At 40.8% G+C, this 24,203-nt stretch overlaps 1 protein-coding gene across 2 annotated transcripts; it reads left to right on the forward strand.

The window, feature by feature from the left end:
- Nucleotides 1-3,760: 3,760 nt before the first annotated feature.
- Nucleotides 3,761-24,137, forward strand: LOC115139828 (mothers against decapentaplegic homolog 2-like). Of its 2 annotated transcripts, none has more exons than XM_029677645.2 (11): nucleotides 3,761-3,955; nucleotides 11,675-12,083; nucleotides 17,188-17,277; nucleotides 17,540-17,733; nucleotides 17,924-18,058; nucleotides 18,156-18,218; nucleotides 18,388-18,441; nucleotides 18,621-18,833; nucleotides 21,054-21,191; nucleotides 21,430-21,574; nucleotides 21,950-24,137. In XM_029677645.2, exons 2-11 carry the CDS (start codon nucleotides 11,848-11,850, stop codon nucleotides 22,071-22,073), a joined length of 1,392 nt encoding a protein of 463 aa, XP_029533505.1. In that variant the 5' UTR covers nucleotides 3,761-3,955; nucleotides 11,675-11,847; the 3' UTR covers nucleotides 22,074-24,137. The 2 variants fall into 2 exon arrangements, with proteins under 2 accessions (XP_029533505.1, XP_029533504.1); XM_029677644.2 differs by having other exon boundaries at nucleotides 3,762-3,955; nucleotides 18,156-18,230.
- The last annotated feature ends 66 nt before the right edge of the window (nucleotides 24,138-24,203 follow it).

Raw genomic sequence — 24,203 nt, forward strand, 5'->3', positions numbered from 1 at the left:
TATTAAGATGATACCATGGTGGTGAGTTCGAGGCCCTGTTTGAACACTTTTTTAATTGCTTCTTTCATCCCTTCCTTGATGTGGTCACGAACATATACTAGTGGTGTGGGGGCTGTGCTTTGGCAAAGTGAGTGGGGTTATATCCTGCCTGTTTTGCCCTGTCCGGGGGTATCATCGGATGGGGCCACAGTGTCTCCCGACCCCTCCTGTCTCAGCCTCCAGTATTTATGCTGCAGTAGTTTATGTGTCGGGGGGCTAGGGTCAGTCTGTTATATCTGGAGTATTTATCCTGTCTTATCCTGTGTCCTGTGTAAATTTAAGTATGCTCTCTCTCTTTATCTCCTTTCTTTCTTTCTTTCTTTCTCTCTCTCAGGGGACCATGCCTCAGGACTACCTGGCCTGATGACTCCTTGCTGTCCCCAGTCCCCAGTCCCTAGACCTGCTGTTTTCAACTCTCTAGAGACAGCAGGAGCAGTAGAGATACTCTGAATGTGATCAGCTACGAAAAGCCAACTGACATTTACTCCTGAGGTGCTGACCTGTTGTGCAACCACTGTGATTATTATTATTTGACCCTGTTGGTCATCTATGAACATTTGAACATCTTGGCCATGTTCTGTTATAATCTCTACCCGGCACAGCCAGAAGAGGACTGGCCACCCCTCATAGACTGGTTCCTGTCTAGGTTTCTTCCTAGGTTCTGGCCTTTTTTAGGGAGTTTTTCCTAGCCACCGTGCTTCTACACCTTCATTGCTTGCTGTTTGGGGTTTTAGGCTGGGTTTCTGTACAGCACTTTGAGATATCAGCTGATGTAAGAAGGGCTTTATAAATAAATGTGATTTGATACTGTACTAGCGTGCTCAGCCCCCTCCTGTACTCCCTGTTCACCAATGACTGTGTGGCCACACACATCTCCAACTCAATCGTCAAGTTTTCTGACGAACAAGTGGTAGGCCTGATTACCAACAATGACCAGACAGCCTACAGGGAGAAGACCCTGGCAGAGTGGTGCCAGGACATTAACCTCTTCCTCCACGTCAACAAAACTAAGGAGCTGATCGTGGACTTCGGGAGCCAGCAAAGAGTACGCCCCCATCCACATCGACGGGTCACAGTGGAGAGGGCGAAAATATTCAAGTTCCTCTGTGTGCACTGACAACCTGAAATGGCCCATCCACACAGACGGTGTGACGAAGAAGACCCTCACAAACTTCTACAATGCACAACTGAGAGCGTCCTGTTGGGACTGTATCGTCTCCAGAGGGTGGTGCGGTCAGCCCAACGCACCACCAGGGGCGGTCCGACGCGTAATGAAAAGTACATTACAAACAAAAGAAAAGATGACAGACTGATGGAACAGACTAGAATGTTTAGCTTAAAATGTTGATAAACAATTTCTTCACATTTTAGGCACAGCAATGTGCAAGCACAATGTGGTAGGCCTACGCACCTATGTTCCAAAATGCAATTTGCGGGAAACATCTTTCTAAAATGTGCACCGCACATTTTACAAATACAAGTCAAACTAAATGCATGCTCTTCAACCGATCGCTACCTGCACCTACCCGCCTGTCCAACATCACTACTCTGGACGGCTCTGACTTAGAATACGTGGACAACTACAAATACTTAGGTGTCTGGTTAGACTGTAAACTCTCCTTCCAGACCCATATCAAACATCTCCAATCCAAAGTTAAATCTAGAATTGGCTTCCTATTTCGCAACAAAGCATCCTTCACTCATGCTGCCAAACATACCCTTGTAAAACTGACCATCCTACCAATCCTCGACTTTGGCGATGTCATTTACAAAATAGCCTCCAATACCCTACTCAACAAATTGGATGCAGTCTATCACAGTGCAATCCGTTTTGTCACCAAAGCCCCATATACTACCCACCATTGCGACCTGTACGCTCTCGTTGGCTGGCCCTCGCTTCATACTCGTCGCCAAACCCACTGGCTCCATGTCATCTACAAGACCCTGCTAGGTAAAGTCCCCCTTATCTCAGCTCGCTGGTCACCATAGCATCTCCCACCTGTAGCACACGCTCCAGCAGGTATATCTCTCTAGTCACCCCCAAAACCAATTCTTTCTTTGGCCGCCTCTCCTTCCAGTTCTCTGCTGCCAATGACTGGAACGAACTACAAAAATCTCTGAAACTGGAAACACTTATCTCCCTCACTAGCTTTAAGCACCAACTGTCAGAGCAGCTTACAGATTACTGCACCTGTACATAGCCCACCTATAATTTAGCCCAAACAACTACCTCTTTCCCAACTGTATTTAATTAATTAATTTATTTTGCTCCTTTGCACCCCATTATTTTTATTTCTACTTTGCACATTCTTCCATTGCAAAACTACCATTCCAGTATTTTACTTGCTATATTGTATTTACTTTGCCACCATGGCCTTTTTTGCCTTTACCTCCCTTCTCACCTCATTTGCTCACATTGTATATAGACTTGTTTATACTGTATTATTGACTGTATGTTTGTTTTACTCCATGTGTAACTCTGTGTCGTTGTATCTGTCAAACTGCTTTGCTTTATCTTGGCCAGGTTGCAATTGTAAATGAGAACTTGTTCTCAACTTGCCTACCTGGTTAAATAAAGGTGAAATAAATAAATAAATAAATAAATAAAACATGCGAGCAGTTTCATCGACAGAAATGAAAATATCCATTCGAAAATTAGGAAGAGGTGAGATTAAAGATGCAACAACTATCACGGTTATTAATATGAATAGGATAATGCCTTTCCCAGCTAACCAATGAAAGGAAGAAAACCAACAGAACAGGAAAATAATTAATCAGGAACCTGTGAATTTCTGAGTCAGTTGACAGCCTCATTTATCTGTTCAATAGTGGGCCTACCAATAGCTTACCTGCACAGTACAGCTTGGGTTGGCCTGACTGTTAAAGACCAATATGGGATTGATCATTTTCAGTGTGTCTGCCCTATGTACATAGTGATTGAACACTGGTCACATTAATAATGTTACATACATACAACCCACTTCATCTGTAAATCCTATATAATTAGTGTTGTACACACCTTTCATATTTTTATACTGTCCATACGCACCATTATATACATATATATTTTATATTCCGGACTCTGACATATCTTGTTCTGATATTTCTTAAGTTGTTTCTTTTATTTTGTGGATTTGTGTATTAATGTTTTGTATTGTTAGGTATGGTGCGTTGTTGGAGCTAGAAACATTAGCGTCGATGCACCTGTGCGGGGGTACAGGTTAGTCGAGGTATGTGTAGACCTATGCGACCAATACAATTTGATTTAGGAAGAGCTTTGAAACCTGCCACTCAGATGTGTTAGATCAATGATTTCAACGGAGGAATGAGAGATACACAAGCCGCGGTTGCTACTTTCAAACAGAAACATCATATAAAGTTGTCTCATCAACCTGTTATCTAAAGTAGCCTGGATTTTTTTTCCGCGTGAAATCTTATCTTTGAGTAACCAATTGTGCATGCAATATTTCTGTCCTCACCTCTAGTCTTTATGGACTATGAGAAAGGTTTATCAGTTATATCAATTCATATAAAAGTATGTATCGCAAGCTAGTTCCTCACTCTGACAATGTCAACGACAGATTCGAAAAATAAACCATGCTGTCAAATAAACAAAAAAGATTGACATTGCTGTAGGCCAATCCGATATGCTAAAATAATGTGATTGTCTTCTTTGATCCAATCAGGAGGGATTAAGATTCTGCGTGCAGCTAGCCTACTAGGGTGTCTTTCTTGTTCAGGTCTAGCTAACTTGTGAAGCTAAGCGGCTAGCCAGGTATCAGACTTGAGAAAATATAGCAATCTTCTCGTCGAGATAGCGGCTACATTTATAGTTGGGTTTAAAGGAAAGGTTTCCCCTTTGTCTACTGCATATATCGTTACACGGAGAAGAGCTCGAGATTCTCATCATCAAGGGGTAATGCAATGCTTTTAATTTTCCCTCGACTTTTGTTTTGTGTGATGTTAGCTGCAATGATTTTTTTTAAACATTTGGTCTAGCTATCTTATTTATCACTTCAAGTGTTAATATAACATGTAATTGTTATTCTAACTGGCAATGGTGGTGGTGTATCATGTCGCCATCAAATAATTGTTTCATTATAGTTTACGTTAGCGAACTAGCTAGTTCGTCATTTAGTTAACGTTAGCTGTATTGAGAGTAAGCCTGGGTTAGCTAACATTGGCTAATTAGCTAATTGTTGTAGCACAACAATCGGAATGGGCGATAATGTACTCCAACCATACAAGTTACGTACTCAATCATTTCCTTAGCTTTTCATAGCTACCTTATATATGAATAATCAATTGTTAACTTGGCTATCTAATTTGACTAGCTATATAGTTAACGTTAGTTGATTTACTGCTGATAAAATGGCCATCAACCAACTGGCCTGGAAGTGCTAGCTAGCTAACGTTAGCTATGGCCCGGATAACTAGCTAGCCCCTTACTTTAGCCGAGATAGCTAGCTTGCTACTACTTGTACCTACAATAAATAATCTAACCAGCATTGGAGTTTATCAATTAAACAGTTAATCACTGCAGCTAGCTAACCACCCGGTAAATTAAGATGTGGTGTTATACAGAATCCACCCGCACTGTTAGTATTTAAATATTATTTTTGTACATGTGTATATTCGCAAACAATGGTAGCTATGATGTTAACTTGTTGCTATAGCCAGCAGATCCGACCCACTTGCTTACAGGGTTGGACAGCATTCTTGTGTATATTAAAGGGGAATGGAAACACTAGGCTTTAGAACACCAGCTAACTAACGTTAACTGTAAATCGCCATAGTGGCATTGTTGCATCACTGGCAGGTTTTCCAAACTGTCTGAAAGACCATGAACTCGTGCATTACAGAGCAACATTACGAATATCAAACAGTACATGAAAACATGATACATTTAAAAGTTGAGAAACAGCCCTTTCAACTATGACATACAATAGCACCACATAAATCAAATGGCAATCAGTCAAGACAAAACATGTGAACATCTATCTTATACGAACATCTACGCTTTTCCCCCAAACTGCCATTTACACAACATCCTAATGAAGATAGAGGAAACACTTGAATATTGAGTCTTCCTTATTTTGTATGGATTGAAACTCAGAATAGTAATATACTACATGGCCAAAAGTACACTACCATTCAAAAGTTTATGGTCACTTAGAAATGTCGTTTCAATGTCAACAGTGAAGAGGCAACTCCGGGATGCTGGCCTTCTAGGCAGAGTTCCTCTGTCCAGTGTGTGTTATTTTGCCCATCTTAATCTTTGTATTAGCCCGTCTGAGATAAGGCTTTTTCTATGCAACTCTGCCTAGAAGACAAGCATCCCGGAGTCGCCTCTTCACTGTAGACGTTGAGACTGGTGTTTGCAGGGTACTATTTAATGAAGCTGCGAGTTGAGGACTTGTGAGGCGTCTGTTTTTCAAACCAGGCACCCTAATGTACTTGTTCTCTTGCTCAGTAGTGCACCGGGGCCTCCCACTCTTTCTATTCTGGTTAGAGCAAGTTTGCACTGTTCTGTGAAGGGAGTAGTACACAGCGTTGTACAAGATCTTCAGTTTCTTGACAAGTTCTCGCATGGAATAGCCTTCAATTCTCAGAACAAGAATAGACTGATGAGTTTCACAAGAAAGTTATTGGTTTCTGGCCATTCTGAGCCTGTAATCGAACCCACCAAGGCTGTTGCTCCAGATACTCAACCAGTCTAAAGAAGGCCAGTCTTATTGCTTCTTTAATCAGTACAACAATTTTCAGCTGTGCTAACATAATTGCAAAGGGGTTTTCTAATGATCAATTAGCCTTTTTAAAATTATAAACTTGGTTTAGCTAACACAACATGCCATTGGAACACAGGAGTGATGTTTGCTGATAATGGGCCTCGGTACGCCTATGAAGATATTCCATTAAAAATCTGCTGTTTCCAGCTACAATAATCATTTACAACATTAACAATGTCTACACTGTTTTTCTGATCAATGTGATGTTATTTTAATGGACAAAAAATTAGCTTTTCATTTCTAAGTGACCCCAAACTTTTGTGTGTGTGTATAAAATATGTGTATATGAATGGGGGAGAGATGGAAATATTTGTCAAATGCGTTATGGAACCATTGTCATTCTCAATGGTTTCTGAAAAAGATTACTTGCGGTTTTGAGCAGTAGTGAGTTAATTAGATCAGCAATACTGAGTTAATTAGAGAAGAAATACTATCAGAGCTCCCCAAATGGGCCAGGTAGGCAAGGCCTACTTCTGTATGCGTAATCAGGTGCTTACTCAACATTGGCGTAATCAGGTGCGTACTCAACATTGGCGTAATCGGGTGCGTACTCAACATTGGCGTAATCGGGTGCGTACTCAACATTGGCGTAATCGGGTGCGTACTCAACACTGGCGTAATCGGGTGCGTACTCAACATTGCCGTAATCGGGTGCGTACTCAACATTGCCGTAATCGGGTGCGTACTCAACATTGCCGTAATCGGGTGCGTACTCAACATTGCCGTAATCGGGTGCGTACTCAACATAGTCCATGTAACTTATGTGATTTGTTAAGACATTTTACTCCAGAACTAATTTGGCTTGCCTGAACAAAGGAGCTGTAGCTACATTTGAGTAATTACTTTGTATTATTATTATTTTATTTTATTAAATGCATTTTTATTTCACCTTGACAGAGTATTTTGAGTAGATTGTTGACAAAAAAATTACAATTTAAATACGTTTTCATCCCACTTTGTAACACAATTTGAAGAAATCCAAGGGGTCGCAATACTTTTGCAAGGTAATAGTACACAACGACCATTACCAGCTAAACCAGGATGATTTTGTTGCAAAACTGACTACCAGCCTAAGCTTTCAAATGTCATAGCTATTAGCTAGTTTTCATCATAAGGGTTAAGCTTCAGCCTTAGGCTACATTCATTCTTGCAATCATCAGCCAGCAGGTTTGCTATTTTTAGGAATCATATCACATATATAAACAGACACCTAATGATCTAGCTAGCTAATAATTATATGGGTATCATACATTTTACTGGTAAAATAGCAATCCTGCAGCCCTCTTAGTTGTGGCTGGTAAGCTATCTGCTGTAGCTCGTTAGCTACAAATCGAATCGGACACTAGCCAGTTAATTTTTAGCTCTTAGCTAGCTAATACTAATGATGACAAATGTTCTTCAAATTGTCAATATGAGCACTTAATTTTAGTTATCAAAGTCTACATTAACACAAAGACAAAATGAGCTAAATCAAGTCGGCTGGCTAACTAGCTACCTTGTTTTTGGCTGACTGTCAAAAGTAAATTTCACAGACTTTTCTTATCAATCAAAGATGTATATGTACATATTATAATTACTAACATAAAAACAAATTGTTGTCCTGATCTCAAAGTTGTGAGAAACCTTTCAGGTCCAGTGGAGGCGAGGAGCCTCCCGGTAGTAGCATTCATTCACTTTCAGTCCCCGTACCAAAACTCACAATTTGCTCAAACCTGCCAATAACGCAATTGGCGTCAATCATTACTATGGCAATTCAAGATGGCGCTACACATAACTCAAATAAACGTTCATTATAAAAATACTAAAAAGAAACATGAAAAGTGTTGGTTTTATGAGCTGAAGTAAAAGATCCCTAACTGCAGTTTGGTGTCGTAATGGACTTTAGTGGACAAATGCTCACCTTCGATAGACACTGGCATACTAGAGAAGTGTGCTCTTCATGGTTGAATCGTGGTTTCAACTGTACGGGACATCCAGCCAACTTGACACAACTTTTGGAAAGCTTTCGGCACCTTGAGAGTCCATGCCTGACATATTGAAGCTGTTCTGAGGGCAAAAGGGGGGATGCGACTCTCCATCGATAGACACTGGCACGCTAGAGAAGTGTGCTCTTCACGGGTGAATCCCGGTTTCAACTTAACCAGGTAGACGGCGTCGTGTGGGTGAGGGGTTTGATGATGTCAGCATTGTGAACAGAGTGCCCCATGGTGGGGTTGTGGTACGGGCCAGCATAAACTACGAACAAAATTGCATTTTATCAATGGCAATTTCAATGCAGAGGGATACTGTGATGAGATTGAGGGCCATTCTCATACCATTCATCCGCTGCCATCACCTCATATTTTAGCATGATGATGAGGATGCATGGCCCCATGTCACAAGGATTTGTACACAATTCCTGGAAGCTGAAAATCAAACAGCCTGAGCAACTCTATGTAAAGATGTGTCGTGCTGCATGAGGCAAATGGTGAGCCACAACCCTACTTTTTTAAGGTATCTGTGACCAACAGATACATATCTGTATTCCCGTTCATGTGAAATCCATAGACTGATTTTCTTAAATGAACTAAAGGTTGACCGATTAATCGGAATTAATTAGGGCCGATTTCAAGTTTTCATAACAATCGGTATTTTTGGGCGTCGATTTCTGATTATTATTATTTATTTATTTGTATTATTATTTATTTTTTTAAATACCTTTTTATTTAACTAGGCAAGTCAGTTAAGAACACATTTCTTATTTTCAATGACTGCTTAGGAACTGTGGGTTAACTGCCTTGTTCAGGGGCAGAACAACAGATTTTCACCTTGTCAGCTCAGGGGTTTCAATCTTGCAACCGCACAGTTAACTAGTCCAACACTCTAACCATTGCACTCCACGAGTAGCCTGCCTGTTATGCGAATGCAGTAGAAGCCAAGGTAAATTGCTAGCTAGCATTAAACGTATCTTCTAAAAACAATCAGTCATAATCACTAGTTATAACTACTAATCCAGTTTAGTAGGCAATATTAACCAGGTGAAATTGTGTCATTTCTCTTGCGTTCATTGCACGCAGAGTCAGGGTATATGCAACAGTTTGGGCTGCCTGGCTCATTGCGAACCAATTAGCCAGAATTTTATGTAATTATGACATACATTGAAGGTTGTGCAAATGTAACAAGAATATTTAGACTTAGGGATGCAACCCGTTAGATAAAATACCGAACGGTTCCGTATTTCACTGAAATAATAAACATTTTGTTTTCGAAATTATAGTTTCCGGATTCGATCATATTAATCACCAAAGGCTCGTATTTCTGTGTGTTGTTATGTTATAATTAAGTCTGATTTGATAGAGCAGTCTGACTGAGCAGCAGCAGGCCCGTAATCATTCATTCAAACAGCACTTTCTTGCGTTTTGTCAGCAGCTCTTCGCAAGCACAGCGCTGTTTATGACTTCAAGCCTATCAGCCTGATGTAACCAATGTGCAATGGCTAGCTAGTTAGCCGGGTGTGCGCTAATACTGTTTCAAACGACACTCGCTTTTAGATTTGGAGTAGTTATTCCCCTTGCGCTGCAAGGGCCGTGGCTTTTGTGGAGCGATGGGTAATGATGCTTCGAGTGTGGCTGTTGTCGATATGTTCCTGGTTCGAGCCCAGGTATTTTTATTTTATTTATCTGTTATTTTACCAGGTAAGTTGACTGAGAACACGTTCTCATTTGCAGCAACGACCTGGGGAATAGTTACAGGGGAGAGGAGGGGGATGAATGAGCCAATTGTAAACTGGGGATTATTAGGTGACCGTGATGGTTTGAGGGCCAGATTGGGAATTTAGCCAGGACACCGGGGTTAACACCCCTACTCTTACGATAAGTGCCATGGGATCTTTAATGACCTCAGAGAGTCAGGAAACCCGTTTAACGTCCCATCCGAAAGACTGCACCCTACACAGGGCAGTGTCCCCAATCCCTGCCCTGGGGTATTGGGATATTTTTTTTAGACCAGAGGAAAGAGTGCCTCCTACTGGCCCTCCAACACCACTTCCGGCAGCATCTGGTCTCCCATCCAGGACCAACCCTGCTTAGCTTCAGAAGCAAGCCAGCAGTGGTATGCAGGGTGGTATAGGGGCGAGGATGGGAACGGAAGCTATACTGTTACACTGGCAATACTATAGTGCCTATAAGAACATCCAATAGTCAAAGGTATATGAAATAAAAATGGTATAGTTAGAAATAGTCCTATAAATACTATATTAACTACAACCTAAAACCTCTTACCTTGGAATATTGAAGTCTCATGTTAAAAGGAACCACCAACTTTCATATGTTCTCATGTTCTGAGCAAGGAACTCAAACGTTAGCTTTTTTTACATGGCACATATTTTACATGGCATATATTACTTTCTTCTCCAACACTTTGTTTTTGCATTATTTAAACCAAATTGAACATGTTTCATTATTTATTTGAGGCTAAATTGATTTTGATGTTTTATATTAAGTTAAAATAAGTGTTAATTCAGTATTGTTGTAATTGTCATTATTACAAATGTTTTAAAAATGGCCGATTAATCGGCATTGGCTTTTTTGGTCCTCCAATAATCGGTATTGGCGTTGAAAAATCATAATCGGTCGACCTCTAATATGAACTGTAACTGTTTTTGAAATAGTTTGTTTTTGTTCAGTGTACGTGAGTGTATGCACATGTTTATTATTAGTGGATGGAATATATCTATTTGCTTGGCTTTACTTCCAACGGTGTTTCCATTCCCCCTTTAAGACACCAGAGCCAGCGCGAGATATGGCTCGGAAAAAGTACCTCAATCCAGGGATGTACTCTGAATTGTCCCGTTACACCGAGAAGATTGAACAACTGTTTTCCAAGCCACATCTTGCGCCGGCTCCTCAGTGTCTTGATATACACTGTGTACCAAATATTAAAAACACATGCTTTTTCCATGACCTAGACTGACCATGTGAATCCAGGTGAAAGCTATGATTCCTTATTGATTTCACTTGTTAAATCCACTGCAATCAGTGTAGATGAAGGGGAGGAGACTGGTTAAAGAAGGATTTTTTAAGCCTTGCGGCAGTTGAGACAAGGAATGTGTATGTGTGCCATTCAGACTGTGAATGAGCAAAACAAAATATTTAAGTGCCTTTTGAACGAGGTATGGTAGTAGGTGCCAGGTGCGCTGGTTTGTGTCAGGAACTGCAACGCTGCTGGGTTTTTCACGATACACAAGGGGGGTAACTGTTGAGCAAGAACGGTCCACCACCCAGATGACATTCAGCCAACTGTGGGCACGCGTTGAGCGCCTTGTAGTGCCCAAAAAGGGAGGGTGCAGCTCAATATTAGGAAGGTGTTCCTAATGTTTGGTATACTCAATGTACACAGGAAGGCTGTCTGTGACCCTAGTGCAGCTGTAAGCAAGCGGGTTGTATCTGCCGCCTAATGTAACTGCAGTTGTTGCTGCTAAAAGGATGTGATGGTGGGATTGAATGACTAAACTCAACTCTCTGATTTTATGGGTGGTCTTGAAAAATCCCTTATCCACCATAGCCGATTAGTGTGGGCACACTGGAGCTCCGATGTCGCATTTTTACATTTATTTCAGCACACAAAGAAGAGCCCGCTATTACACTAAACTTCGGAGCTCCAGGTCACCCACACTAGTCGCTGCTCAACTCCATAAATTGTGGGGTTGAGTTTAATCGGCTATGGTGAATAAGGGATTTAACTAGTTTTTCAAGACCACCCATTCACTTTGTAAAGGACCCCACACACACAATTTAATGCATTATCACACATCACAATCTCTTTTTTTCAGACATTCATTACTGAATTCCTGTTTGATTTCCCGTCAGGTGTCATCTCTTCTGCACATATCTAGCTCATCCTCACACCAGCCCTGTGATTCCTCACGAAACAGAGGGACCACACCAGAGAAAGGGCCAAACTGTGCCTCCCTTCCTCCAGGTCCCCTCTGCCTCCCGAGTGTGTTTGAGTTTTCTCAAGAATCCTCCTCGCTATACCCAAAATGTCCTCCATCTTGCCTTTCACCCCTCCGGTCGTGAAGAGGCTCCTGGGGTGGAAGAAGTCAGCCAGCGGTCCCGGGGGAGCAGGGGGTGGAGAACAGAATGGCCAGGAGGAGAAGTGGTGTGAGAAGGCTGTCAAGAGCCTGGTTAAGAAGCTGAAGAAGACTGGACAGCTGGACGAGCTGGAGAAGGCCATCACCACCCAGAACTGTAACACCAAGTGTGTCACCATCCCCAGGTACGTAACCCCATGCCAGGTAACAACACAGAGCTCTGCTTACAGTCGTTGTATGGTTCTGTAGAGTGAACAGTTGACCATGCATCAGAGAACTTTGTATGGGAATGATTATATACGGTGTATTTTACCTGTGTATTTACTATCGGCTAACCCTCTAGTGGCCTCCTCTTTCTTTAAACAGCCTCTCGAACATACAAGGTCCTAAAACATAAAGGTATTATAACTCCTAAATTATTTAAATCTTTCTGTCCTCCATTGAATCTCAGAAATGGTCCTACAGTTAGTTTTGTAAATGCTGACTCAGCACCCCAACATGTACTTATGCAATGCTTTCAAAAATATTCAGACCCCTTGATGTATTCCACATGTTGTTGTGTTACAGCCTGAATTGAAAATCGATTCAATCGATTATTATTTTTTTTACCTCATAGCATGCCACCACCATGCTTCAAGGTAGGTATGGTGTTAGACGGGTGATGAGCTGTGCCTGGTTTTCTCCAGACATAGAGCTTTGCATTCAGGCCAAAGAGTTCCATTTTTGTTTCATCAGATCACAGAATCTTTTTCCTTATGCTCTGTCTTTCACATGCCTATTTGCAAACTACAGGTATGCTGTGCTGTCATGTTCTTCCATCTAGCCAGTCTCCAATAAAGCCCAGATTGGTGAATTGCTGTAGACTGTTATTCTGGCAGGTTCTCCCATCTCAGCCAAGGAACTCTGTAGTTCTGTCAGTGGTCATTGAGTTCTTGGTCACCTCCCTGACCAAGGTCCTTATTGCCCGGTTGTTCCATATTTTTTCCATTTCCCAATGGAGGCCACTGTGCTCTTAGAAACTTTCAACACTTTAGAAATGGTTTTATATGCCTCATCACAATTCTTTCTCGGAGATCTACAGACAGTTCCTTGGATTTCATGGTATAGTTTCTGCTCTGGCATGCACTGTCAACTGTTGGACCTTTTATATAGACCGGTGTCTTTATTTCTAAATCATGCCAACAAAAATAGAATTGCCCACAGGTGGACTCCAATCACGTTGTAGTGACATCTCAAGGATGAGCAAAGGAAATTGGATGCACCTGAGCACAGTTTGGAGTGTCATAGCAAAGGGGGTGAATACTTATGCAAATTATATATTTCTGTATTTCATTTTCAATAAATTGGCAAAAATGTCTAAAGATATTTTCACTTTTGGCATTGTGTGTAGATGGGTGACAAAATACATTTTCAATTCAGGCTGTAACAACAAAATGTGAAAAGTCGAGGGGTATACTTTCTGAAAGCATTGTATGACGTTTGTCTGAGGATGTAAGGTAATCAGCCAGTTAACCTTGATGTCCTAGAGTAGAACATGTTCTCTGGGTATGTTGTAAAATACCCTTTTTATTCAGACATTCTATTTTGGGAGCACCAGTGCGGAGGGAAAAAAAATCTCCCAGACAGTAGTTCGCTGTACCGTTTCTGAGTGCCCTAGAGAAAAAACACTCGTGGGCATTTGTTTGCACCTTGTTCAATCATGTTACTTCATTAGGTAGCGAACAGCCTGGTTACTTTACCAGTATATCCAAGGAGATCAATGAATGAATGACTGATCTCTTGCATGTTGTCACACACCAACCTGGCCCTCTTTAAACCCTCTAAGATCGATGTCCGCGCCCGTGCGGAAATCGGTGACGTCATCACCTTTTTTTATTAAATACAACCCTGTGTTTGCGCTACAAATTTCTGGGTTTTTGCATGGGCTGCGTCTCAATCTGTGGAATCGCTGGTGTCCGGCATCTGAATCTGCGGTAGTTTGGCGCGGTGTTTGTCAGACGTGAGACGATGCCAAAACGTTACGATTCACGCAAACATCCGTAAAGTCGTCTGAGTGGTTTGAGCTACGAAAACTATCGAAAACTGAGATTCTCACGAACACAGACATGTTGCCTGTTTTGCTATACGACGCCCACAAGCTCCACAGGACTCGTGTGACGTCAGTCCTTTCGGTGTGCTAACTTTTTGATTTCTTCTCAATAATGTCTGTAAAGTCAATGGTTTGAACTCAATAGGGTTGATGCAATTGTAATAGTCACCCGTCTATCGACGATGTTTGACCGCTATCGTTGATGGTGATGACATTGTGATGTTACAAACGATGGTTTAGCATATTTGAGCTTGATTGCACACAGTCGGGCATCTCATTGAGAACACAGCAGGCTGCCATGCCAAGTGGCCTATTCCCTAATTGCCATAGCATACATTTTCAATACGTACTGTAAGAGGTAGCTAGACTACTAACATAATGCAAGAGAACAATGTAGAAAGAGCGAAGAGCACCAAAGCAGCGCTAAAGGTCAGATGGGGCCTAATGTGTTTTTTTCTCTCTCCAAAGTCTGATGATCGTGGGCCTTTTGCAGCAGACAAGTCATTGTCTGGCTTATCGTTTTAAAATCGTAATTTTCTCCCCGTTTTGATTTGAACGTGACTTGTTGGCCTAGGCATAGCCAACTCTTTCATGATCAACCATCGACTGAATCTGTAGTCCTAACGGATTTGCATCTTAAAGTTCTTCGCTAATAGCCTAAATAAGAACATAGTATAGTAACATGGAGCGAGAGAGAACAAACAATTGCAAGATGGAGTAATCGAATAGGAAGTTGAAACAAACCTGATGCGTTTCTGCTTTGCTTGTCCAACGTGTAGGCAAAATAAATTGTGCCGTCAGAAAATCCCTCTTTGCAAACCAAACAGCCAATAATATAGGCTACCACAGGCTACTGTCAATAACAATTTCAGTAAACTTTACTTTGACAGTGTTTTTTTTCTTCATGTTTTTGAATTGAAAAACTCCTGCAGCAGCACTTTAAGTGTGAACACTTTTTTAAAAAAAATTTATTTTGGGGGGATTTGTCTCAAACTACTTTTTTAATTTGAATGACGCATTTATATAAAAGTCAACAATCAGATAAAACCAATTATTATTTAGCCTATTACATTATTTAACAATTGAATGAACATTGGGCTAAAAACGAATAGTCCTGTTATCATAAGGCTATGCCTTTTTGCTTATCAAACTTTAAAAATCCTAAATATACAATCGGATAAAACAAATCATTCTTAACATTCTTTATAACAAGGATCACCATCATGTTCTCCCCATAGTAGCTAACTCTGCAGGATGACGGAGGTTTGTAAGTCCTTTTCCCTGATAATCTTTTTGCAAATTCTGTAAGTGACTTCTTCAGACTGAAACTGAAGAACTGCCAAGAAGGTGAAAACGTAGTTTTCTTTCCCACCAAGTCAGCCATCATGCGAAGGCAGCCTATACTATAAGTTAGAGAGTGAAATCCTGTCACTTGTTTATTTTTGCATATTGGAATGTAGCCTGATGGAAGAATGTTGCAAATGCGCCAAATCACAGTTCTTATATAACCAATGTATCCTTTTTGATTGCTTTCTCTCTCCCCCCCCCAAAAAAACAAAAATATATATAAATGATACAATCGTATATCAACGATGTTTGGACCGGACGATGTGTCATTGCAGACACTGTCCAACCCTAGAGCTCACGCCCACAAGCTTCACAGGACTTTCATGAAGGTAACCCGGTACCGGCCAGTATAAAGGAATAAAAGTGAATTGAAGTAGAATATGCACAAACGCGATCCAGATTTTCATACCGTTTCTGTACCATACCGGGGTATACAGTATTACCGAATGTGCACACAAGGGGTGCTATTTCAAAACGACACACAAAACAAATAAGGCAACAGGGATCTTCATCCATGAGGGGATTGAATGCATCTGCTGTAACCAAGAAGCATGATCTTGACATCTAGCCACTTCGATAGCAAGCTAGCAAACCAAATGCAAAACTGGAGCCCTCGGCTGGACATCATTTATTTGACGCTAGTTATAAGCACTGGCGTAGCACGGTTTTGAAAATCATACCGGAATTCAATATATCACACAAATATTTCTCAGATATAGGGCAGACACTTCAAAACATACTTCCTTTTGATATCATTTTTTAAAATCTGTTTTGGCATGTGTGAAAGTTACTCAATGTGTTTCTATGGGCTAATAGCAGTAAGGCCAAATTCAATGTTTCATCAAATAATTGTTTTTATATATATACCTACAGGGTTGCTACCAATTTTAAAATATATATATATATATATATATATATTATTATTATTATTTAGAGCCCTGATTGCAACTCGCCAGTCTCCATGTGTCATGCTTATCATGTATTAGAGGGAAGTTTAGAACCTATTTCAGAGCTATTTTAGGAACATAACATACTGGCCGAGCCTATAGTTTCCCACTTCTGAGGTAGGCTATATCAGCTCTGAATTCTGATTCTGGATATTGTATCAGAAGCAAATATCACATCATATTTCGCCATTCCATTTTTATTTAATTTCTAGAGTTAATTTTCTGATCATTCCTTTCTACGTGTCCATTAGAATCACAAAGTGAATTGTAGAGGGTGGTTAAATGGAAATGTACTTTTTTTCCAAGGTTGCGCCCTCCTTTTCTTTTAGTCCCATTGTGTGTCTTCTGTGTTTACTTGAATGTCTCAAGATAAGTTAAGTGCTTCCAACCGACACAGCTGTGGTGGAAAAGTTTCACAGTTTTTCAGAATATTTGGTACAATGCCACAGTAACATTAATGTTTTTTTTGTCTTGCATACTGTTTCTTTGTATATACTACTATACTCCAGAGGTGGCTGGTGGGAGGAGCTATAAGGGGACGTGCTCATTTTAATGCCTGGAATGGAATTAATGGAACAGTATCAAACATATGGAAACCACATGTTTGACTCTGTTACATTAATTCCATTCCAGACATTACAATGAGCCCCTACTGCTATAGCTCCTCCCACCAGTCTCCACTGCTGTATTCCCATCTTATGCCGTTTTTCTTTATTCCGTCAAAAGGCTTCTCTTATTTGGCGTGTCTTTTTTCAGTTCCTGACTGAAAGAATGAAATACCTAATTGAAAATGACTCTAATAAAAGAGGCCTTTTAATGTTTACATTACCCATACTGGTATTTCTGAATGACTCATGCCCCATGTTTATCATTTGTTTTTGTTTTGTTTGGTTTTTCTGTGCACAGCAATTGCTCTGAAATATGGGGACTGAGTACACCAAATACGATAGAACAGTGGGATACCTCAGGCCTATACAGCTACCCTGACCAAACCAGGTGACTATCTATCCTCAACTGTCCTGTGCTACATACTGTTGTACAACCTTGATGTGGGAAGTAATCATTCCAGGGGGGTGAGAGACATTGAGAACACAAATTCCATTCATACCTCATCACTCCCCTCTTCCCCTCTCCACACCGCCACCTTTTGTCTTCCTGGCCACATGCGTCTCCATCTCTTCTTCTCTTCCTCCCCATTTCTTCCTTCCCTTACACTTTCAATTCTCACATCTATTTCCTCTATTGTCCGTCCTGTCAGATCCCTGGATGGGCGCCTGCAGGTATCTCACAGAAAGGGTCTTCCTCACGTCATCTACTGCCGCTTGTGGCGATGGCCCGACCTGCACAGCCACCATGAACTGCGTGCCATCGAGGCCTGCGAGTACGCCTTCCACCTTAAGAAGGATGAGGTCTGCATCAACCCCTACCACTACCAGAGGGTGGAGACCCCGGGTAGGTTGTCTTTTGAACCAGTGGTGTGTGTGCTGACTTGTAGGTGCCATAAAAGCCTATGTTAACAGCTAGTTCTGCGACTCTTTCTGCTGGCATGAGACATGAAAAAGGATGGGATAAGTGGGAATAGTCTTCATTGATATTTTGTAAAGAACTTTGTTTGACATTTGAAGAATCTTCTCTCCTCTAGTTCTGCCTCCTGTACTTGTGCCAAGACACTCGGAAATTCTGACAGAGCTGCCCCCATTGGACGACTACACTCATTCCATACCTGAGAACACAAGCTTTCCTGCGGGGATCGAGCCTCCAAATAACTACATACCAGGTTTGTGCATCTACCATGAGTTGATATGCAAATGGCCTTCATGATAACGATGTATCAGGTTCAGCTCATCAGTAGTTTCCCCCCTCTGTTACTATAGAAACACCACCACCTGGATACATAAGTGAGGATGGGGAAGCCAGCGATCAACCGATGAATCAAAGTATGGACACAGGTATATTCCACTTACCTCAAATAGGATGTTCTAACATAAAATAAGAAAGAAGACAGTTGTCAAACTGTCAAGTTTTGATTTGTTGATTAAATATCTTAGTGGATTCTTTGCAACAATAAGTCCGACCATGCGATTTTTATTTTATTTTTTATATCAGGTTCTCCTGCTGAATTGTCCCCTGGCACCCTCTCACCTGTCAATCATAGCATGGGTAAGAATAACTGTCTGTCTAAAGCATCAGTCATTTATCAGTCACTTGTAATCTGACCAAATTTGACAACATTCATTGAGTACTATTTAGACAGCCCAGTGCCTACTTTGGAGATCATTGGTCTACTCCCGTCAACATGTGTACTTGCTTTTTATAATGACATCCCCCATGTTTTTCAGACCTGCAGCCGGTGACTTACTCTGAGCCTGCGTTCTGGTGCTCTATAGCCTACTATGAGCTGAACCAGCGTGTTGGAGAGACATTCCACGCTTCGCAGCCCTCTCTGACCGTGGATGGTTTCACAGACCCCTCCAACTCAGAGCGTTTCTGTCTGGGTTTGCTCTCCAACGTCAACAGGAATGCCACTGTAGAGATGACCAGGAGGCACATAGGTACAATGGGCTACGCCACAAGAGGCACACTATTCCTTATGTGGTGCACCACTTTTGAAGGCTCTGGCCAAAAGGAATATGGTGCCAATTCAGATTTGCACAGGATTTGTTCTGTAATTTAACACACATGTTTTGTTAGTGCTGAGAGATTAGTGCTTTTTGAGTTCAGTTCTATTATTTAAAAAGAAATATCACTGTTTTCGGGTTTTGATAATTAAAAAGAAAACATTAAATGTATTGTGAAATAGTGAACTTCAATTTCCAAAAGATTGAAAATATTCCGTTGTCTCTGTCAGGTCCACATTGGGTAGATGTAAATAGAAAAATATGAAATAATATATTTGTTGTGTATGTTGTTTTTATTTTATGACTTTCCATTTTTTTTGTATTTTACCCCCTTTTTCTCCCCAATTTCGTGATATCCAATTACGATCTTGTCTCATCGCTGTAACTCACCAACGGGCTCGGGAGAGACGAGGTCGAGTCATGCGTCCTCAGAAACTGACGACCTAAATCAGCCTGCGGGCGCCAAACACGCCACAAGGTGTCGCTTGAGCGCGATGAGCCAAGTAAAGCCCCCCCCGGCCAAACCCTCTCCCAACCCGACGGCGCTGGGACTCCTAGTCACTGCTTGTTGCGACACAGCCTGGGATCAACCCGGGTCTGTAGTGCGGCCTCAAGCATTGCGATGCAGTGCAAGTTTAGGTCCAAAATAAGCCCATAGAAACGGATTGGGTTTATTTTAGAAAGATTTTGGCGAGAGTGAAACCTCTCGCTTCGCCTCTTCCTCTGATCAGTCTCTGAGCTGGGAAAAACTGGTGCAATGGATTATGGTCATTGTAGTTAATTATCACATTTCTGCACTGAACTAGGTTGAATATTTGCATAATGAAAACTACAGCTCCCTTCAGCCCAGCGTAGTTCTTGACTTGATTTCTCTTGTGAATTATTTGATTTCTCTCTAAAGAAACGACGTGTTGGACTCACAGAAAAACCTATAACTAAATGGAATTAAAGTAATTGAACAGCACTGTTTTGTAGCTGAAATACTCATGCTTATTTACACTGACCAAAAATATAAACGCAACATGTAAAGTGTTGGTCCCATGTTTCATGAGCTGAAATAAAAGATCCCAGAAATCTTCTGTACGCACGAAAGGCTTATTTCTCTCAAATTGTGTGCACTAATGTGTTTACATCCCTGTTTGTGAGCTTTTCGCCTTTGCCAAGATAATCCATCTACCTGACAGGTGTGGCATATCAAGAAGCTGATTAAACAGAATGATCATTGCACATTATAAAAGGCCACTAAAATGTGCAGTTTTGTCACACAACACAATGCCACAGATGACTCCTTTTTAAGCGAGTGTGCAATTGGCATACTGACTGCAGGAATGTCCACCAGAGCTGTTAACAGAGAATGTAATGTTAATTTCTCTACCATAAGCAACCTCCAATGTCGTTTTAGAGAATTTGTCAGTTTATCCAACCGGCCTCACAACGACAGACCACATCACATGTATGGCGTTGTGTGGGTGAGCGGTTTGCTAATGTCAACGTTGTGAACAGAGTGCCCCAAGGTGGCAGTAGGCTTATGGTATAGGGAGGCATAAGCTACGGAAAACAAACAATGGCATTTTATCGAAGGCCATTTGAATGCACAGAGATACATTTTCGTGCCATTCATCCGCTGCCAGCACCTCATGTATCAGTGTGATAATGCACGGCCCCATGTTGCAAGGATCTGTACACAATTCCTAGAAGCTGAAAATTATCCCAGTTCTTCCATGGCCTGCATACACACCATACATGTCACCCATTGAGCATGTTTGGGATGCTCTGGATCGACGTGTACAACAGCATGTTCCAGTTCTCGCCAATATCCAACAAGTTCGCACAGCCATTGAAGAGGAGGGACAACATTCCACAGGCCACCATCAACAGCCTGATCAACTCTGAGAAGATGTTGTGCTGCATGAGGCAAATAGTGGTCACCTGATTTCTGATCCACGCCAAATTTCTATTTATTTATTATATACACGGTATCTGTGACCAACAGATGCATATCCGTATTCCCAGTCATGTGAAATCCATTGATTAGGGACTAATGCAAGTATTTCAATTGGCTGTTTTCCTTATATGAACTCTAACACAGTAAAATCTTTGAAATTGTTGCGTGTTGCATTTTTTTTGTTCAGTATATTTTGCATTATTCCACAGGAAGAGGAGTCCGGCTGTACTATATTGGCGGTGAGGTGTTTGCTGAGTGTCTCAGTGATAGCGCCATCTTTGTTCAGAGTCCAAACTGCAACCAGCGGTATGGGTGGCACCCAGCAACCGTTTGCAAAATTCCTCCAGGTAACATAGACAAACACCATCTCTTTGATTTCGATGTGCTCACTCCTATTATCATTTCATAATATTACTAATATGTTTTCTGTTGTCTCAGGTTTAGATTATGTTTAGTTAGTCTTCCTACTTGTTTCTACAGAAAATAGCATATTGATAGCAGGGAGGTTCTGCAGGCTTTACTTATGTTCTAAACAAAGTCCATACATGATTCCCAGCTGACCCTCTCCTCCCCTCGCTCCCTCAGGTTGTAACCTGAAGATCTTCAACAACCAGGAGTTTGCAGCACTGCTGGCCCAGTCCGTAAACCAGGGCTTTGAGGCTGTGTACCAGCTCACCAGGATGTGCACCATCCGCATGAGCTTTGTCAAAGGCTGGGGGGCTGAATACAGGCAAGCATGCTGACTGACTATTACAAGAATACTTTTATTCTTGCAGTTGTACACATCTAAGTAGTTAGTAGACGATGGATAGTCGGAGGAAGACGGTAATATTAATATACTCATCGGCATACATTTAAAAAACAAAAAATAACATTGTAGCTTGCTAATGGTCTGCTTTTCTGGATTTATTAGAAGTTTGGAATGTTTAAGGAGCTGGAGGGGTATTCAAACGTTACTTGACCCTCTTCAACAATACCTCTGTTACAGGGCAAGAAGTTTAAAAAAAGTTCAGGCTAACCTTGGGTTTTGGGTGATGTTCCTGTGTTTGCATGCCGAGTGATTTCACTAATTTGGCTTTGTTGTGGTCTTTCATTTGTCTCCCAGACGGCAGACTGTCACAAGCACTCCCTGCTGGATTGAGCTGCATTTGAATGGACCCCTGCAATGGCTGGACAAAGTGTTGACTCAGATGGGATCCCCTTCTGTACGTTGCTCCAGTATGTCATAATCCTAGAAGACGACCCAAATAGTCGCCCATTCAAAGATCATAAAATTCGAACTTGAGTCCCATCGTGAAAAAAAGCTGCAGAATACATTTCTGCTGTAACATACTTCATAGTATTTGTGGCCTAGTGCCACTTCCCTGTCTAAACGCACACACGCCGTGAGACAGACTTTTCCTAATATAATTTGGCACTTTGTTACCCATCTTTGTGTTGCACCTTGTTAAATTGCTTTTCCCCAAATCCTTAATATTAGATCTATTTGTGGTACAAATAAAATGTATATTGGTTTTAAAGTCCAGGGATGAATTGTTGTAGGCAGGGGAAATACCAAAAAATCTTCTACACATAGTTTCTCAGTAAGAGAATGCTTGTATAAGTAACACAAGCGTAAATGCTAAATATATTCATCCATCTTTTTGACCATGAGGTAACTTTTCTCTGGGAAACATGGATACATCTTTTTTTTGTCAGGGGGAGTTAGCTTGGTTAAGAAATTATGATGGCCTTTGTTGCTTTCTCCTTTAAGGGAAATGCTAAATTATGTTTTTAAATGTAATTGCTTAATTGACGTAATTAACTCTCTTACTATTTTGTCAGAATATTTCTTTTTTTATTCCAGATGTGTGTCGTTGTAAGATTCACTTCTTAATGGACATATAGGAATGTTTAGCACAAAAAAAAACTAAACAAGCTGCAAAATCAATCTGGCTATAGCTGACATTCATTTGAGCTCTTTGTCATTATATGGCATCCTCAATGTTATTATAGGTAGCCTATGTTTCATTTCCACCACACACAGCCTCAGAATGCAGGCTAGTGAGTCCTGAACTTGCTTAAGTTTGGATGCACAAAGCAGGGACCAGAGAATATCAGCTCCAAAAGCTTTTTCTCATGTTTCACTGGGTGTCTAAGTCTCTCGAGGTGAATTATTGAAAGGTTATTTCACTTGGAGAATTAAAGGTATCAGTGAATTTCATTCTATATTGTGTTTAGCCTATATCCCCTTTCTTTTGCTACTTTTTTGTATTCTCATGTATTTTTATATATAAATATACTTAAATGTTCTTCTGTCATTCACTTTTTATTAGAGTTAATATTTTCAAGACTGCCTGTTTTTAAGTGACATGGCTCGCAATCTATGAGGAGCATGGATCATTCCAGTTTATTTTTTTTAAAGGTTAAACTTTAATCTAATTCCAAAAAAACACTGCCCCACGTAATGTAAACAGGTATATTCTCAACAACAACAAAAAACACATCTGGTACATCAAAAGTACACAAATCAAAGCTTAAATGCCTGTAACCTGATATCTGTTTTCCTGCAATGTATGGTTAGGTTATGTGACTCAGAGGCATGTATGAACCTTTTTTTGACTCATTCATCTCTTCACTCTTGGAAGCCATTTGGTGCTCAATAAAGGTTAAAAGGTCAATCATAAAACTGATATTTTATTTTTTCAGATTTTTTTTTAGCTAAATGTTACAGAAACTTGGCAGTATTCCATGTTCTTACATGAGAGATGAAACTGCACACTGGGACATAGATTCTGTATTAGTGTATGTATTTGTTCTTGTCTATAAAATACAGTATGTACAACAAGACTGAGCTTGCAGTATGCCATTGTCATTTTGTGGCTGTTGCAAGATTTTTTAAACATCTGTTTTCTCCCTTCTCCTTTATTGATGTTATTAATCTGTTAACCTTACGGCACTAGTGATTGTACTTTGTAAGTGCAACTACTGTAGTGAGTTTGGATTTGGGGAACTGAACCATGTGTTAGGGTCCAGTGTTGAAGCCTTGTACCATTGGCCTACAAGATATGAATGTGAAGAGTACATAACAAATCTGAAGTGGACCAGACGTACATAACAGTAGAACAGTAATATGTGTATTTAACAGTAAACTATTTGCAAAGCAGTCAGTATAGTAGTTGTCACAGTTGTTTTACCAGTAGAGGGCGTTATTGATAGAGCAGGGTTTTTTTTCTGACCATAAGCTTCTCAGGCGTGTGGCATATTATGCAGACTTCATAAAACACTAATAAAGATTTTTATTCTCATGATGACCATGTTTCTGTCATCTTTATTAACACGAATGTTTTCCACTGATCTCAGTCTACAGTGGCGTCCTC

Source organism: Oncorhynchus nerka, linkage group LG13, assembly GCF_034236695.1.
Source record: "Oncorhynchus nerka isolate Pitt River linkage group LG13, Oner_Uvic_2.0, whole genome shotgun sequence".
NCBI classification, from domain to species: Eukaryota; Metazoa; Chordata; class Actinopteri; order Salmoniformes; family Salmonidae; genus Oncorhynchus; species Oncorhynchus nerka.

Excerpts from the sequence above, each read along its gene's own strand:
- LOC115139828 (XM_029677644.2), top strand. The coding sequence starts at position 11,848 with ATGTCCTCCATCTTGCCTTTCACCCCTCCGGTCGTGAAGAGGCTCCTG. Across the intron at positions 18,231-18,387 it reads GAATCAAAGTATGGACACAG|GTTCTCCTGCTGAATTGTCC; the intron begins GTATATTCCACT and ends TTTTTATATCAG. Across the intron at positions 21,192-21,429 it reads CGTTTGCAAAATTCCTCCAG|GTTGTAACCTGAAGATCTTC; the intron begins GTAACATAGACA and ends TCGCTCCCTCAG.